Source organism: Hypomesus transpacificus, chromosome 9 (assembly GCF_021917145.1).
Source record: "Hypomesus transpacificus isolate Combined female chromosome 9, fHypTra1, whole genome shotgun sequence".
Classification (NCBI taxonomy): Eukaryota; Metazoa; Chordata; class Actinopteri; order Osmeriformes; family Osmeridae; genus Hypomesus; species Hypomesus transpacificus.
In genome coordinates this window covers 6371520-6388788 of record NC_061068.1, presented here as the reverse complement: position 1 = coordinate 6388788, position 17269 = coordinate 6371520, and the positions used below count along the sequence as shown (strand labels likewise).

General features: G+C 42.4%; 2 protein-coding genes across 8 annotated transcripts; one reads left to right on the top strand and one right to left on the bottom strand.

Moving 5' to 3' along the window:
* Nucleotides 1-1642: 1642 nt before the first annotated feature.
* znf831 (zinc finger protein 831) lies at nucleotides 1643-13138 on the bottom strand. Of its 7 annotated transcripts, none has more exons than XM_047025288.1 (4): nucleotides 12605-12903; nucleotides 6347-10614; nucleotides 4027-4319; nucleotides 1643-3271 (listed from the first exon to the last, which is right to left on the bottom strand). In XM_047025288.1, the coding sequence occupies exons 2-4, from the start codon at nucleotides 10569-10571 to the stop codon at nucleotides 2495-2497; spliced, it is 5295 nt and encodes a 1764-aa protein (XP_046881244.1). In that variant the 5' UTR covers nucleotides 10572-10614; nucleotides 12605-12903; the 3' UTR covers nucleotides 1643-2494. The 7 variants fall into 7 exon arrangements, 2 of the variants coding, with proteins under 2 accessions (XP_046881244.1, XP_046881245.1); XM_047025289.1 differs by lacking the exon at nucleotides 12605-12903 and adding an exon at nucleotides 12060-12576; XR_006956480.1 differs by lacking the exon at nucleotides 1643-3271 and adding an exon at nucleotides 6042-6210 and having other exon boundaries at nucleotides 4152-5803; nucleotides 12605-13138.
* An 828-nt stretch (nucleotides 13139-13966) lies between these two features.
* Nucleotides 13967-17140, top strand: cstf1 (cleavage stimulation factor, 3' pre-RNA, subunit 1). Its single transcript, XM_047026233.1, has 6 exons — nucleotides 13967-14250; nucleotides 14703-14920; nucleotides 14997-15274; nucleotides 15389-15586; nucleotides 15784-16174; nucleotides 16396-17140. The coding sequence occupies exons 2-6, from the start codon at nucleotides 14752-14754 to the stop codon at nucleotides 16653-16655; spliced, it is 1296 nt and encodes a 431-aa protein (XP_046882189.1). The 5' UTR covers nucleotides 13967-14250; nucleotides 14703-14751; the 3' UTR covers nucleotides 16656-17140.
* Nucleotides 17141-17269: the final 129 nt, after the last annotated feature.

The window sequence follows — 17269 nt, the reverse complement described above, 5'->3', positions numbered from 1 at the left end:
TGGCAACCATGTATAAGAACTGTGGTGTGGCTCAGCAAAGATGATGACTCCTTTTGGTAGATTTGAACTTGAATGCAGTCATATGTACTGCAGATGGCCTGGCATGGGAACAAAACAAGGAGAGAAGTACAGCACACTTAAAGGATAACATTTACTAGGTTAAAGATACTTCATTCCATTAGTAAGCCATGGTTTTCAAGCTCTCTGGCAGTCCCTTGCTGCACAGCTGTCATTCTGAGAATCCTTTTGAAATTCTCAGTGTTATCTAGGTGACGTAAATTACCTGCCTGTTTTACTGCACTAAACAAAATGTTCCTTCTCAAATCAAGAACTCACAAATGTATTATATGTCTAAATAGCTTTTATCTTGGACACAAAGAAAGAATAGTGTGAATTGGATGACTGGCTGACACAATTGATTATCCAGTTCTCCTATCTATGACCTAAGGTTTAAGTCTGGCTGTCCCTGCCTAGGGTACTTAACTGTTAAAACATGTTCAGCCAGGCCCTGAGAGGACCACCCTTTTTCTGACCCCTGAGTATGCATTGTCTTCCAAAATACTTTCTAAAGCTGTATTCTCTTTCCATTGACAACGGTGCAGTAGTAATTTTCCACCTGTGCTGAGTTGGAGTTAGTTCAAACTCTAAGCCATTCCAATAGGGACAAGTGATAGTCATCCCAGTCATCACTTTCAAGCCTCAATATACAGTGTGTTGCTATGTCTTGTGTCTCTTTGTTGTGGTCTTCTGTCTAGATTCAATTCATCAGTACAGCACTACCCATAAACACCTCTTCACATTCACACAGTTCATCACTTTAGCACAAAGAAATCTAGTGTCAAAGTTTAAACTCGCAACAGAAGTGGATTAGTTGAATAGACCTGAAAACCAAATTAAAGATTATTTGTCACTTTATCAGTAATATAACCCTGATCAGTCACACACACTCAATGACCATCAAACTACCTACCAACCCCCCAGAAATCCCATTCTTCAGTAATCTTTGCAACAATCTTTTGCAATCGTGGCAACAGACTTTCAGCAAAGACAGCATGAAAGTAGTGCTAGACTACTCCAAGTTGACCCTCCCACCCTCTTTACAGATCTCCTCTGAAACAGATGACGTATGGCAGATGGTCCAGAGTAGAGGCCTCTGCAGACACACTGAGAGAGACTCTCAACCCTCCCGTATCCAACCTTTCTCTGTTCCCCATGACTGACTGCATGCTTTATATAGAGGTGAAAGAAGTTGAGTAATTGTAAATATATATTGTGCTGCATGTGGAAGTCCCTCCAAATGTTGCTGAAATATGAGGAGTGATAAGTGATATATGGCACTCAGGGAAGACCATTAAGTACAGATGGAACACAATATGTTATTTTTCTGGATAAGGTTTTGCATTTAAAGTAAACATTGCTCTCTTGCTAACTCACAAATGCTTTCTGCCATCTGCAACTGATTGTTATAGAATTATTTAAAAAAATTATGCTGAGTGATTGAGGTGATGAAAAAAGAACGTGGCATGTTCTTAGCCTTTTGTTGTCTCGTAGGTGTTTACATTGATATCCATATATATTTTGTATAAATGTGTCATATATGCAGTTTTAGAAGCATGTATTCCAGAGAAGCTAGGGGTTTTGTTAACATTTTATTTTTTCATTTATTCAGCATTTAATTTGAGTAAACATTTTTTTTTTTATAGATAAGCTATAAATCACAAGAGGGCATGGTATATCAATAAATCAATAATCAATCAATCCATCAATAAACCATGGGTTACTATGGTCATAGGCACATGGTGCAGCTATTTGCAATATACGTAGACTGAATCAACTTTTTTCTGTATCTCCACCATAATACCACCATAATACCGTGCTGCCAGCTTTTGAAAAAGAAATCTGTACTTTGACTTAATTAAATGAAACTTCGGAATACCCCAATAATCCCTGTGTCTGACCTATTTACACAATGTACATTAACAAGAGCGATACCATACAGCACAGACATCCACAGCAGACATAAATCTGATAGAGCTTGTGCTCAGTTCTATGCCATATAAGGTATAAGTACCTGCCGTGGTTTCCTGTCGTAACACCAACCTGATGATCAATGGCTGCCTGAGTTATGAGATTTGTTTGCACGTGCTCGTTTCCTGTGATCTGCACTCCTGTGCCATGTCAGACTGACTCACTATCAGTAAACACAGTCTGGGAAAGGATTGCATTCCTGTGGTGGATGGTGCTTTGCCCCAGGTGCCCTAACTGGCAGTCCAACATCAGGAGATAAAGAGGTGATGCATGATTCATATGAACAGGTGTGTGTGTGTTGGGGGGCAAGGGTATAGAGCTGCAGGTGTGAGAGTGAGAGCAGGAGCTAATTTTGGTGGTTTCGGTTGCACGCGAGAAAGACACGTTAGATTGTGACACACACCAACTATGAGTCTATCTCGGCCAGCATTTATGTCTGCATATGTTCCTGTGTACTCCCTCCTGTCTAGAGCTCAATGATCAGCTTCCCCTCATCATCGCTGCTGCCGGTGTCCTCTATGTCCTCCAGGCTGCTCTGGACTGCCCTTGCCCCACTCATCAGACAGTCAGGTAGCAGGTTGGTGTGAATTTGTCCAGTTGATGGTACCAAGCCATATTTGCTTGAACTGTCTTGCCTCACAGATACATTGGTGAGTGTGGTGTAGACTGGAGCTGTTAGCTCTCTGTTGTCAGGCATGTCCCCTGGCAGTGTGACAGCAGAGGTTCCAATGTGTAATGGGTGCATGAGACTGTCCATAGTGTCACTGCTGTCTTGATGAGTATCCATTGTCATACTCCACAAGGCTGTACTCATATGAGCTTTATCCACAGAAACAGAGTTTGGTGTTTTCTGCCCTTTTGATGCAGATAGAGTGTTGCTAAAGCTGCACTTGACCCTGGTCTCGTTTACCTGGCTATGTTGAGTAATTTCTGTAAGGCAGGTCTCACTCTGGACGGGTTGTTTTTGTATCTTGAATAAAGGTGAGCTGACATGTAACATTTTGGTGTCACACATTTGTTGGGGAATCTGACTACCAATAGTCTTCATTTCAGGCTCTGAAGGATTAGGAATGCTAGTATTACAGTCTTGAGAGTTCATGGGACTGGAAGTGAGTGTCATTTGCTGAGAGAGTTGAGAGGGGTTGCAGAACATTCCGGCCTGTGTCTGGGAAAAAAACTGACGAGGCTCCGCTGATAGTCCACAGTTCTGATGAGAATCTGCTTTGTCCTTTACCTCATGGAGCTGTTATTAAGAGAATCATATTTGCGTTAGCTATCATAGATGAAAGGAATGCCACCATAAGCAGACAGTATTATTATCCTCTTCACTGAGCCATCTTATTAGATCAGTGCAGGGGCATTTTTTTAATACTTTAAAGCTTACCTGTCCTTTCAGTTTCAATTAAAATAACTATCAGAATTGGAAAGAATTCTAAATTTGTCTTTACATATGGTGGATGCAGACTTTATTGTAAAGTTACCCAGCTGCATTGTGGTAACTGGTGGTGAGCTGGAGGTATGATAAATGGAACTATGTAAAATAATGCATGTCAACTTGAATTTGTCAGATGCACAGCACCTGTAGATGAAATAGAATTAATGACTTGCACAGAACTGTGGCCTCAAACATAAATGTTTAAACCTGTGATGAAAGAATTTACATTTGCAAGAAGAAAGCATTTTGACACATATAAGAAAGAACAATCATATGGTATTGTTACAATGAATAATTCATGCGCTTTACATTCAGACTGTTACACCACATACAGTATGATTATACATGGAACTGGTAAGCCTACTATGTTGACCATCTGTATGTTTTGTTGAATGCCAATGTCTAAACCACTGAGTCTGTGGTTTAAGTATTTCTTTCTTTGATTAAAATATAACATTTAATTATGAGTTGCAGTTCTATTACAGTGGCATACAGTGTCTGATACATGAAACATGTCTTTGCATCTTAGCTGTAAATACATTGGAATTGGAAAGTGTACCAACCTCATGCCTAAACACATCTGTTTGCTGGATATGTAGATCACCTGCCTTCAGCCTGACTTCCTCCCTCTCCAGCACTTTGTCTCTCTTCAAACTTTGTTCTCCTCCATCCTTCTTTTTTACTCTTCCTCTACTCTGTTGTTGCTCAGCGTGTTGGTTGTCTGGTTCTCCAAAAACCTTTCTCTCCCTGGACTCCGTGGCTGCGTTGTCGGGTTGCCAAAGAGGCCTCTGAAGGCCTAGTTTTCCATTCTCCCTTTGGATAGAATCTCCTGTCAGGCAGCCTCTCTCTACATCCCCTAAGGGCACAACAACAAATTAAAAGCATTTGTATTGTGTATGTTTGTACGTGTTTGTGGAGGTTAGGGGACCAGGGGGGTGAACATGAGTTCACAACTGTTTTATGATCCTGTCCTTCATTCATATTTAGAGTTTGGCTTGTCTGGAACGATATCCAGTCAGTGAAATGTGATTTAAATTATGGAGATCATTCCGACTTTGTAATGCTATGGTATTTCAGTCAATAACATGATTGATAGATACATGTAGTAAATGTCTGACCAAATAAACAATCACAACAACAAATGTAAACTTATTTACAGTCACTTTCAGTTAATGAGTGTGCTGACATACATTACACACTATATTTTGCAATGGAAGAAACAAACCTCTTTGGATTTCACAATGCAGAATATAAGAAAAATGTCTGACATGATTTTGAGTCCCAAGCTTTAACTAAAGAAGACATGTATTGACTGTAATCACAGTATAGCTCCAACATTATATTATTTAAATGGTATGCCTTGGGGGCTCCCTGTGGCTCACCAGTCAAGTGTGAGAACCACATAGGCTGATGCTTTACCGCAGGGGCCTGGATTTAAATCCTCCTCAGACCATTTTCTGCATGTCCTCCCCTCTCTCTCTTTCCCCTACATTTCCTGTCATTTTTCACTGTCTATCCCATAAAGCAGAAAATGCCATAAAATAAAATGAAACCAAAAAACATTACGCTTCATTGCAAACCTAATGTCAACCAAATTAATGAATATGTAGCGATTGCATATCTGAGACTGAGACTAACATGTGGACAGTATATATTATGTTCGGTAGATAGCTATGAAGGAGGAGATATAGCAGTAATTGTCTTGGTGAAAAAACAACTGGTCTGATACTCAGGGTCTATTTGGTTTGGCTGAACTTGAGCGCGTGCCTCTGTGCAGAGTTGCTTTAAGACTAGTCTGCGTTTATATTTCAAATTGCATGTCAGCTGTCTGGAAAGGAGACAGAGGCCGAATCCTCTGTAACCCAGGGGTCTGCTGTGTGAGGAACCTCGGGGGAAGGCACTTCCTCTGACCTCCAGAGGCTCCTCTGTTGTTCCTGAAAGCATTTGATCAGTCAAAACACCACTGCCTAGTCAAGCCAAGACGACTTGTAAGTGTGAACCAACTCTTACTCTCTGTGCCCGGTGGGGTATTTGTTTTGACTGTGGACAATACCTCATAATAATCATCCTTTGGTGGTGATTTGCAGATAATTAAAGAACTACTAAATAACATATTCAAACCATTATAAATTATTCATATTTTTGCATTACTGAACCAATGAAAGAGGTTCGAAATCATAACCAATAAAGCCTACACATTCCCACAGAGTGTAGGTATCGAGACTTTAGACTGGTATAAAGAAATATCCCTATATGAGACTATCTAAAGCTCAGTTGTCAGCTGACTTACCTAAGCTGTAGGTGTAACTCCTGCATTAACATCATAGAGGTCATGTGTTCCTAAAAGTCATTATTTACTGGTCAATTGGATTTGTTGGCAAACCATTTGTAAAAAGATATGTAGACACTCAATTAATTGTTTGTAAAGACTTTTTTTTTAAATCTTTTTAATTCAACATTTAGATGTATTTATTTACTTTATTAAGAGGGAATATTTATTGTGAAGGAGGAGCTGAAAGCTCTATTTTTCCAATGCAGAAAAAAAAATTCTTACTTACTTACTTATTTTTTTACTTACTTACTGTTTATTCAGGGTGCCTTTTGAGGCAGTTAAAGATGGAATGTCAGCTGTCTTTATTTATTTTGTACAAAACTCATTGGTCTTTTCAGCAAAAGGTGTTGTGACAAGTTTTATGACTTCTCATTTCAAAGAGAATCCGACAAGAACCATGATCATTTACTACCCCCTTGTGGAGGAAAGAGGTAATTCAAATAGAAATATCAGATTTCTGACAATTTGTAAACTTGATTGTGCTCACAACTGCATGATGCTGCATAAACTAAGAATAACTAATACAATTTGATAAACACCTGTATACCTACCTGTTGTTGGGTCTTGATTGGATAAAGAGACACCAGGGGCATGTTTGGGCCTTTCCTCATGAATGCTGTAAGGCTCAAAGGTAAACTGGACCAGCTGTGAGTCTCTGTGTTCCTCTGATTTACACTGAGCCTGGCATGGCAAAGGTACATGTACATCCAGAGTTTCGATGTTGATATGGCCCACACCAAATGTTTTTGATGACATTGTGGAACTAGAATAGATCTTTGAGTTCACAGGTTCAAATTCCATGAAACTATTATGGACTTGTATTTCTTTTGAGTCGGGTTCTCCATAAGGTTTAAAGGCTTTGTTCTGGAAAATAGAAGGCTCCTTTTTGGGGAAAGTGACACTGCTCTCAGCATTAGCCTTCTGACCAGAGCATGACTGCAGGGGCAGATAGGATTCTCTAGGCATTCCATCTGAAGTAGGGGCTTCTTGTTCCAGGGTTGTATTCTTAGTTTTCATCTTGTCCATGTTACATGTGGCTCTTTGATTTAGAGATTTGTGTTGGCTATCATCTTCCTGTAATCCACTTCCTGAGATGCTCTTTGCTGCTGTAGAAGATGACAATGAGGAGCTGGCTACCAGGCAGACTTTGTGTTGGCCAGGCAGCTCATCAGAAACCTGGCCCTTTTGGCTAATAGGCTTCTTCGGGAGGACATTTTCTTCCTGTGTTTGGCTCCTTTCTGATTTCACACCTTTTGAGGAGACAGGAGCTGACAAAACCCCCGCTCGGTTCTTCTGTGTTGGTAGAAGCATGTGTTTATGAGTTCCAGGGGTAAATAATGGGTCTGGTGATGTGGTTGAAACCTGTAAGAATTGTGTCGGTTGTCCTGTGTTAGTTAAAGGAGTAGATTCAATTTTGAACAGTCTCTCTGTCTGCCTTCTATTGTTGTGGTCTTTATCAGCAATGTTTTGATCCATCTGATGAAAACGTTCTGGTAATAAGGATTTGATGTTCTGAAAACCTTCTGAGGATGACAACTTAACCTGATTTTGAGATTCAGCCTTTTTAGGCCCCAAATCTGCATTTATATTCACTGTTGCCCAGGTAAAATGGCTTTGTTCTTCGTGTGTGGGGTCCTTTGAATTGGTCCTTGTTTCTTCACTATGGGTAAACAATCCAGACCCAATTGTATGGCCTTGCCTTTCAATCTGGGGCTCTATGAGAGCCAGCTGCTCATCAGATATGATCTCCAGGCAGATCTGGAGATCTGCCGTCCGAACATGAAATACATTCTGGGCAGCTGAGCACTCTGAGTCATTGTATGGAATAATGTGACAAGGTATGGCAGCTGTGTTCAACTCTTCAGTAAAACTGTTCTCTGATATTAATGAGACATTATTAGTGGAAACTGTACTGGGTGCAACAGTCAGATTCCTAACTGAGGTTGTGATAGGCGTACATGTAGCAGAGAGGTTCTCTGCAAAAGCCACAACAGGTGGATGCTGTATATATGTGGTGGGTGGTTTTGCATCCCTTTCCTTGACTAAAATTGTCGTTGTTGTGACAGTCTCACTTTCTACTAAGGCTTTGTTGGTAGATGGCTGTTTTTCAACTGTTGTTGGTGGAGACATAACTGTCTGACTCTGATCCATACATGAGGATTCTGAGGATGGAATGTCTTTCTTTCCAGTTGTTATAGTTCTTGATGTCTGGCAGGAGGACATGGTACAGATGGTGTTATGGCTAATTATACCAGTGGGTTGATTTAAGGTCAGTGATGAAGAGTCTGAGTCTGTTGTGTTGGGTAGCTTCAGCTGGTACTTTGGTAGAAAGTTGGTTTTAGTGGCAGTAGGGTTGTTAGAGGAGAATGAAGTGCTCACATAGGTTCTGTTGGTGTTCATCACACACGAAGCAGAGCAGGTCATACCAGTATTGACAGGGAGCATCACAGTTTTACTGGCGTTGGGGTCAAACTGCGTCCCCAGTGAACATATGTTGTTGTCAGTTCTCTGCTTCTTAGTCTCTGAGTGAATATATCTTGTACAATGTTGATGTAGCGAGACACTGCCAGTGTGTTTTCCCCCATGCGTTACACTCTCTGCAACAGATTCTGTACTCTTAGCATTTGCTGCTCCAGTGGTTGGTGGATGTGTTGACAGAGACAGTTTTTCCACAAAGGTTGTTTTCAGCGTAGTAAACGAGGAATCAAGATGGCTGCCTGTTTGATATACATTCCCACATGGGACAGAGGGCAAGTTGGCTGGAAGGCTGGATGGGTGACACACTGTTGCAGTGCAGTCTTTTGTAGACCCCACTGATGTGACAAGCTCCCTGTGCATTAATGAGCCCCTTCTCTGAATCCCCTGGACCACCTCATGCTCTTGGCTCGGCATTGACTTTCTAGCCTTGAGAACAGTATTATTCTCAACTTTGTCTGTACTGTACAGCTTTTTAAAAGTTCCACCCCCATACATGTACCATTTGTTGTAGGCAAACTTCTGTGATTTCTTCCTGCGACACTTTTGGCTGCTTGGCTCCACACAAATGTCGTTGCTGTCGCCATCTGAGCAAAGACTGTTGGGAAAGACCTCCTCCAGTGATGATGTCAAAGCGAGGCCTTCTGTTGCCGGGTTGCAGTCCATGGCTGCCTGGCGTACTAGTGGGCGATGATTGGACACCTGCTGGTCTACAGACTTTGTGCCAAAGCCTGCTGGGTATGTATGTCCCGAGCTGCCTCTTCTGGCTAAAGTTATGAAATCTCTGTTCTGGGGAGAGGCTGTGCTGCTCCTCTCTGAGTGCTGAATTCCCACGCTGAAGGGCAGGGAACTGCTGCGTGTCAGGGGAGCATGTTCTACGCTGGAGGAGTGTTGGCTGGGCACAGAGCTATACAGGGCTGTCCCTCGGTCTGCTTTCTGCCAACTTAATGCAGCATTAGAGGGTTTGCTGGTCTTTATCTCAAAGTGAAATGAGTCTTTGTAGGTGTATGGCATGGGGAGGTCAATACTCCCTTGCTTGGACAACATTGTCTTCCGAGGCCTCACGTTTTCCAGGTGTTTATCATCCACTACTGCATCATTCTCAGATATCAGTTTGGAGATCCTTTCCTCCAGTTTCTTCTGTTCCTGCTCTGATACACTGGATTTGGTCTCTGAAGTAGTAAGGTCAGGCTTGGTGGAGATGTGGGTGGTGTTAGGCTGGCTGTGGACTTCCAGACTGGACTCAACAAGGGACTCCATACTGTGGTCAGGCAGCACAATCCCAGGACTGGTGGTCCAGGGCTGCTCAATACTCTCACTGAATCCGGAATCTGTGCTGTCATGGCTCTGGGATTTTCCTCTTGATACAGAATTCTCCCAATGTTTGGAAAACAGGGTTGCCTCTTGCCTCTGGAGGGGGAGATGACGATTTGGAGCCAGTCGAGGCTTTGTATTTTCAATTGTTTTATCTTTCTCTTCTTCATTTGTCTTATCAAAGTAATTCATACCCTCAGATTTTGTACCTTGGACATTATGGTCATTTCCAGGTGCAAGAATAAGGCCCACCAAAGCAGCCTGGTGCAGGGCCCAGCCTGTCTCTAGACCAACCTGAGCAGTAGGGGGCAGCACAGAGCTAACTGGAGAGATGGCTTGACAGAGAGATGCACTAACCTCCATGTTTTGATTCCCAGAGTCCCCACTGAGGACATCTAAAGACAGGCTGGTGGTATAAGTATCCCCAGAGCTGCTCAAGCTGTCTTGGCTGCCTAAACTGCTCTGCTCAGACTCAGATGAGAGGCGGGCATGGGCCTGGGTGCGTTTGTGCTTGTAGAGGTTGCTCTGGGTCTTGAAGGAGACGCCACAGGTAGTGCAAGGGTAAGGCCTTTCCCCGGTGTGGCAGCGCAGGTGCTTCTCCAGCACACTGGGTTTCAGACAGTCCCGGCCACAATGAGGGCACAAATGCTTCCCTGTAGACTTGGGTCTGGCTGCAGACACGGCTGTCGCTGGGCTAGGTCCCTGATGAAGCTCTAGCCCTCCAGGGAAATGGAGCGTCAGGAAGGGAAGTGTCTCTTTGGCATATAGAGGCGGCACTGGCAGATGCTGGTGGGCAGATTCCTGGGTGGCTGCAGGTAGCTGGGCTTGTGGGTGTATCTGTGCCCGGGGATGTGGTGGCGCAGCAGGTATCGTGTGGATGAGCATAGTCGTCGGTGGGGCCTGGACGTGCATCCTGTTTTCTCTCTGCGCTGAGACTGAGCTGCCAAGCACAGAAACATTCACAAAGCCCTGCTTGCCAGTCTCCATGACAACAGCCGTTGTGATGTTCTGATGCAGGGCCTTTAATTACCTGCAGGGAAACATCGTTTTCATTAGGCCTTCTGCTCAGCATGATCAAAGAATAACTATTTCTGTTTGAACGGGAGTGCTGCTCTGGTCTGTGGTTTATAGTGCAAGGCATACAAGGTTTCATTTTCTGAGACATAAACTGTAATTTAACTAGACTGGGATGAATACAATAGCAATTATATAAGTAAATAATGAATTAGAAACAAAGCATGCCGTTAGAGTCAACATGACAACATCATGACAGGTTTTTTTAGTTGTGAAGATGATTACGATAGTAGTGGGACAACATTTCTGGGCTACATCAAAGCTAGACTATGCTGTCAAGGTGCAGTATGACACAAAATGATTATTATGACAATTGGCAGTGCAGGCGATGCATGGAAATGAAAGCAAGCTAACACGTAGACTCACACACATATACACAACACATGCACTACATAGCCATGAATGTGGTAAGAGATTGAACCATCAGAGAGAGATAGATAGAGAGTGAGAGAGAGCGAGAGAGAGAGAGAGAGAGAGAGAGAGAGAGAGAGAGAGAGAGAGAGAGAGAGAGAAAGAGAGAGAGAGAGAGAGAGAGAGAGAGAGAGAGAGAGAGAGAGAGAGAGAGAGAGAGAGAGAGAGAGAGAGAGAGAGAGATGCGTCTGTTCTCTCATCTGTTGAAATGTGCATGTTGTTGTCTAGATCTGTACACATAAACATATTAGCTTCAAATGTATTTTCAAATGTATACATAAAAATATATATTTAAGCAAAATAAGATGTAGTCCTACAATATGAAAACAGTGTGGCTCAGTGTGACACTATTGGTATGAGTCACAGATATCCTCATTTGAATTATGATTGTATCGCCCATAGAATTGTTGGTTGCTGTTTGATGTGAGTGCAGCTAAAGCACACCCACGCCAAACACTTTCTGTGGCACATTTTACAATGTCAAGTTGTTTTCTGCTCCCCCGTTCCTTTGACTTAAACATCGATTCCTTTCTTTCTAACTTATACTCAAAATATTTTACATTCTAAAGCTCAAAGTAAAGTTACACAGTCAATGTGAAGCTCTTCCTCATACAGTACCCTGCTATCATTTCCAGTCAGATATGTAAATGTGTGGCATTCATGGAAATACAGTCTCATAACCTACTTTACTTGCCTGAAACAAATCATGTGAACACATAGCATTTAGTAACTAACCTTTTCTTGAAAAATAATACAATTATGTAAAATAGTATCAAAGACATTTGGCTTTTGTCTTGGCATATTTGTGTATACTGTAGGTTTATTCTAAATTGAATGAATATGAGACTGTAAATTCACGTGTGCTATCAAAAAACATATATTAATATATACCAACCAAAGTCTAGACAAAAAAAATACAAATTGAAAGAAAATTTGATTAGAAAATGTAAAGTAACACCTGACCATAAACCAAAGTCAACAATATCTTACTTTTCCAGACAGTTGCACCAGATCCACTTCTAATACAATACTGTCCGTATAGGTCAACTGGTAAGCAGCATTGTTTAAGCTCAATACTGTACTAAACATGCATACGTCTGTGAGTCATGAAGGCTTCTTTTAAAGCAGTTTGGCAGTTTTCTTTGATCAAATCATTGCTCTTTGCAGAGGAAATGTTTCTGCTGGAGAGGACATAGGAACCCTGTAAGCAATGCAACTGAGACCGAAAATGCACTACAAGAGAAGGGGGAGTGAGAAAGAGACAGAGAGAGAATGAAAGAGAGAACAAGACAGAGAACAGCAAAGAGAGAGAGAGATTAGCACGAGGGAGAAGGGGCTGCTTGACAGTGCTGTTAAACAAAGATCGATGCATAAGTTGACAAGTACAGAGAGTGATCAGCAAAAGAAAGAAACAGAGAAGAATATGAACTGAAAAGCACAGGTGGTCGCATTCCGAGAATGAGAAATTGCAGAACTGAAAGTATCAACAACATTTACAATAGAAGTAGGAAGTTCTCTGACGCATCCAACCTTACCTTTTACAGTACATCTCTCCCAGACTGACTGACTCGCTCTAACATCAACACACTGTGAGCCGCTACCTGAATACTTCCTCTGATAAAATCTCTCTGCTTCTCTTCCTCTAACCACACCTCACCCACCCACTCGCAGGGCACAAGAGAGATTCTGTGGGTGTAGTCAGCAAATCACAGGGTTGTGCTGGCATTGTCGTTGCCCATGAGGGTAAACTGATAATAGATGGAAGTGTTTGCAGAGAACATCCCAACCACTATCATAACCACAGCCTTTTTTGCCAATGTGTGCATAGTCCCATCTGTGTCCATGAGTATAGGTGTCTTATGTTTCTAAGAGGGAAGAGGAATGGAGGCTGCTTTCTGCAACAACAAAAAGTTGCAGTCTGCAAATGTCTTCTGTTTTGGAGGGGAATACCAATAGTGCAATATGTATTCATGTGAATGGTTACTTAAGACTGGGGTAAAAATGACAACTGCTATCCTAGAATATATTGTATATTATCTTCTCTAACAGCAAGATTTTCTACAGAGTAAAAACAAATTGATATTTGTCTAATTTTTTTTACCACTTCTGATCCCCAAAAAGCCACAAGTAATTATTGTACAGACGGAGCACACTTTCTGTCCGTGTGTGCTGTCTTTTTCTCTGCATTGTGAGATGTTGATAAAGCGAGCATCATTCTGTAATGTTAAGGCTGTAAAGGCCTAAAGGCCACTGACACTAGCCGACTGTTTGAACTAGGTCTTCAACCAGTTTCAGGTGGCAGGATTGTAAAATTGTGTCAACATAAGAAATCAGCAATACACCAGTCTCCAAGGCAACTGAGGGGGGATGGTTGTGTTGGCATGGTAACGAAACACCTCCTGCCATTCTCGAAATGTGTTGAGGAGTTTTGGCTGAGGACTGACTAATACAAATGTTAAAGTTATTGGTAGCTCTAGCACCTCTTGACTATTGTCTACCACACATATTGTGTTTGATAGTTAGCCTATGTTCATAAAAAGCGTAGTCTACCACATAATTATTCTAAGTACCAATCCAATTTTAGGGGACCAGGACCACACATGCCAAGTTTGTTGCTATTCATGCATTGCATGATGCAAAAATGTGGTTGGGTGCAGATAGTTAGTGTTCTGGCTTCAGATCAGCATTAATAACTCGAGGAATATTTTGTATTATGCGCTAAACGTGTATTAACCGATATAGTGACACTGCTACGTGACTGAAAGAATAACTAAAACAACAACTAATGCAACAATTAGCTTTACAATTTCTAAGCAACTAAAAAATCTCACTGACATTTTCTACCAATACTTGCGCGCCCCCGTCTGGATTTCTCGGAATGCGCATTTGCGCTCTCTATATCAATGCCGTTTTTATATGAAAATCGAAGTCTAGTACTGAGAACTGGTCCAGAATGGGTACACAGTTTGGCCGATGCAATCTTTTTTTACATTTCGGGTAGGCCAACTGCTCCTAGATCCGTTCTTAACGTCTGACTGTCTGACTGTATTATGGACGACTTCCTTTCGACTACAACGTGGCGTACACATCACATGACGCAAATACGTTGAGTTTGGAGAATTCAACCTACGGCGCACATTTAGCATGCAGCGCTTTTGGAAACAGCGCCTCTCCTATCAAGGTAGTATTGTTACTAGTTAGCTTATTAGCTGCTTCAATTCAAGTGAACATAGAACATATGAAGTGGCTACTTTAGATACTGTAAAATACGTATTATATTGATTTAGCTATTGAGGTCATCTTAACACACTCCACAATGACTTGCTAGGTACTGTATCTAGTCTACGTTATATTAGCTGGCTTCGTGCTGCACTCAGTGCTACTTAGCCAGCTAGCAAGTTTCATTCATTTCAATGGCAATAGTACTAGCTATCGAACTTGCTCCCTAGGTAGCCATTAGCAATCCATTACCGTAGTTGTCTAGCTAGCTAGCTGCAAAAGTGTGCCCGGTAATACAACCAGAGCAATTATACTATATAAATATAACCAGCAAGCGTCGGCAAAGCTAACAGATATAAACTATTTGATATGCTGGTGATGACTAACGGCGTGCATGTGTTGTTTTTATTTCAGATACTTTGTTGTAATCGTCACATCTGAAAATCGTAATTTGCTAATTAAGATGTATCGCCCTAAACCGACTTTAAGGGACCGACAGCACCTATACAAGCTTATAATCAGCCAGCTGCTCTATGATGGCTACACCAACATTGCCAACAACCTCATCAACGAGGTGAAGCCACCCAGTGTGGTGTCACCATCTGAACAGTTGATGCAGTTGGCAAAAATTGGTATGTTGGATTTGTTTAGCTTGATTTTCACGTTTCTATGCAATGACAGTAACATTTATAAACCTATCTGTCACAGGTATGGAAAACGATGACAGTGCAGTTCAATATGCCATTGGTCGGTCAGACACAGTGGCACCTGGTGTGGGAATTGACCTGGAGTTTGATGCAGATGTGCAGACCATGTCTCCCGAAGCCTCAGAATACGAGACCTGCTACGTAACATCTCACAAGGGGCCATGTCGTGTTGCCACTTACAGCCGCGATGGCCAACTTATTGCAACAGGCTCTGCTGATGCCTCCATCAAGATCTTGGACACAGAGCGCATGCTGGCTAAAAGTGCCATGCCCATTGAAGTGAGGCTTGTCTGAGAGACAGGGAGCGCAGCCATCATCACTAATCATTTACCATGACATGTTGCACGTTGGAAAGAAGTTGTAGCTGTGCCTTCATGGCTCTTTGTTCTGTAGGTGATGATGAATGAGACCGCCCAGCAGAACATGGAGAACCACCCAGTGATTCGGACACTGTATGACCATGTGGATGAGGTCACTTGCCTCTCCTTCCATCCTACTGAACAGATCCTAGCCTCTGGATCCCGTGACTACACCCTCAAACTCTTTGACTACTCAAAACCGTCTGCGAAAAGAGCTTTTAAGCATATTCAGGTAAACATCTGTTGATACGATTCTCTATTTACAATACAGCTGTTGTGATCTTTATCCACCAAATGTTTATTATTTTGTGATGTTCATTCACAAAAATGTGTTGCCCACCTGTCCTCTCTCCTTGTACATATATATTTTATGCATTTGACGCAATGGCTTTATTCCTGACTGTTCATTTCTGGGAATCCACTCCACAGGAAGCAGAAATGCTTCGTTCTATATCCTTCCATCCATCAGGTGACTTTCTGTTAGTGGGAACCCAGCATCCCACCCTGCGACTCTATGATGTCAACACCTTCCAGTGCTTTGTATCATGCAACCCATTGGACCAGCACACAGACACCATCTGTTCCGTCAACTACAACCCCAGTGCCAACAGTTATGTGACATGCAGCAAGGATGGCAGCATCAAGCTGTGGGATGGAGTGTCAAACCGTTGTGTGACCACCTTTGACAAGGCTCACGACGGTGCTGAGGTCTGCTCTGCCGTATTCTCCAAGAACTCTAAGTACATTCTGTCAAGTGGGAAAGACTCTGTGGTAAAGCTGTGGGAGATCTCTACTGGACGCACACTTGTCAAGTACACAGGTGAGGATGCCACCTGAAAACATAAAGCTGTAATGACAAATGGATAATGTTATGAGATACACTGTTTAATCTGGTATCAGATTAACAAGTGGTCCATTTTTGTCCATCGACACCTGCTTGCCCATATGCAATACTGAACGTAAGAGCCTTACCTGCATCTCCTGAGATGATGGCTTATTTTGAGAAAGTCCAGTGTTCCAGTGTTGTCCCTCTTTTCACAGGTGCGGGCTTGAGTGGTCGCCAGATGCACCGCACGCAGGGTGTGTTCAACCACACAGAGGACTACGTCCTTTTGCCTGATGAGCGCACCATCAGCTTGTGCTGTTGGGACTCGCGCTCGGCCGAGAGGAAGAACCTTCTGTCCCTGGGCCACAACAACATTGTCCGCTGTATTGTCCACTCGCCCACCAATCCGGGCTTCATGACCTGCAGCGATGACTTCAGGGCCCGCTTCTGGTACCGCCGCACCACCACAGACTGAGGGAACAGGGATCCCACTGAACCCTCATAGCCCAACAGGTCCTGCAGGCCTGAGGACAGTCACTAATCTTCCACCATCAGATCCTCTTTCTGTAGCTTTTCGTAGCTAGCAAAGTTTTGAGGACATTTGTTTTAAACTTGCTTTTCTGTCAGTGGCAGTGGTATTCAGTACTTCTGATTACCTTGAAGCCATTGTCTCACTGTTTGCATCCCCATCGAGCCACAGCCAGGGGGCGCTGTTTTCCATAGATGTTGGGATAATATTTCTGAATGACCATTGCAGCACAATATTCAATTTTAAACAGAGCCTATTTTAGCATCTAAATTGCATCTAACCAGACAACATTGACGTGTGGCTGCAAGTCTTTCCACACAGTTTTGGTGGGGGAAATAGATGACTTTAGTTGACAATTATTTGTATTTTGTTTCTGTACTGTATACATGATGTCAATTTTTTTTATTAAAGGCAATTATTTCGATTTTGAATTTTCCTTTTTGGGGGTATATATATGACTGATATTTTTTGAAGCGATGTGCTTGCATGTCATCTAAGTAAATACATGCAATGCACATAGTGGGCCATAAGCCTTTATTAGTAATTCAGATAGTACATTT

Excerpts from the sequence above, each read along its gene's own strand:
- znf831 (XM_047025288.1), bottom strand. The coding sequence starts at position 10,571 with ATGGAGACTGGCAAGCAGGGCTTTGTGAATGTTTCTGTGCTTGGCAGC. Across the intron at positions 4,320-6,346 it reads CAATCAAGACCCAACAACAG|GGGATGTAGAGAGAGGCTGC; the intron begins GTAGGTATACAG and ends TTGTGCCCTTAG. Across the intron at positions 3,272-4,026 it reads CAGATGTGTTTAGGCATGAG|CTCCATGAGGTAAAGGACAA; the intron begins GTTGGTACACTT and ends TCTTAATAACAG.
- cstf1 (XM_047026233.1), top strand. The coding sequence starts at position 14,752 with ATGTATCGCCCTAAACCGACTTTAAGGGACCGACAGCACCTATACAAG. Across the intron at positions 14,921-14,996 it reads GATGCAGTTGGCAAAAATTG|GTATGGAAAACGATGACAGT; the intron begins GTATGTTGGATT and ends TATCTGTCACAG. Across the intron at positions 15,275-15,388 it reads AAAGTGCCATGCCCATTGAA|GTGATGATGAATGAGACCGC; the intron begins GTGAGGCTTGTC and ends TTTGTTCTGTAG.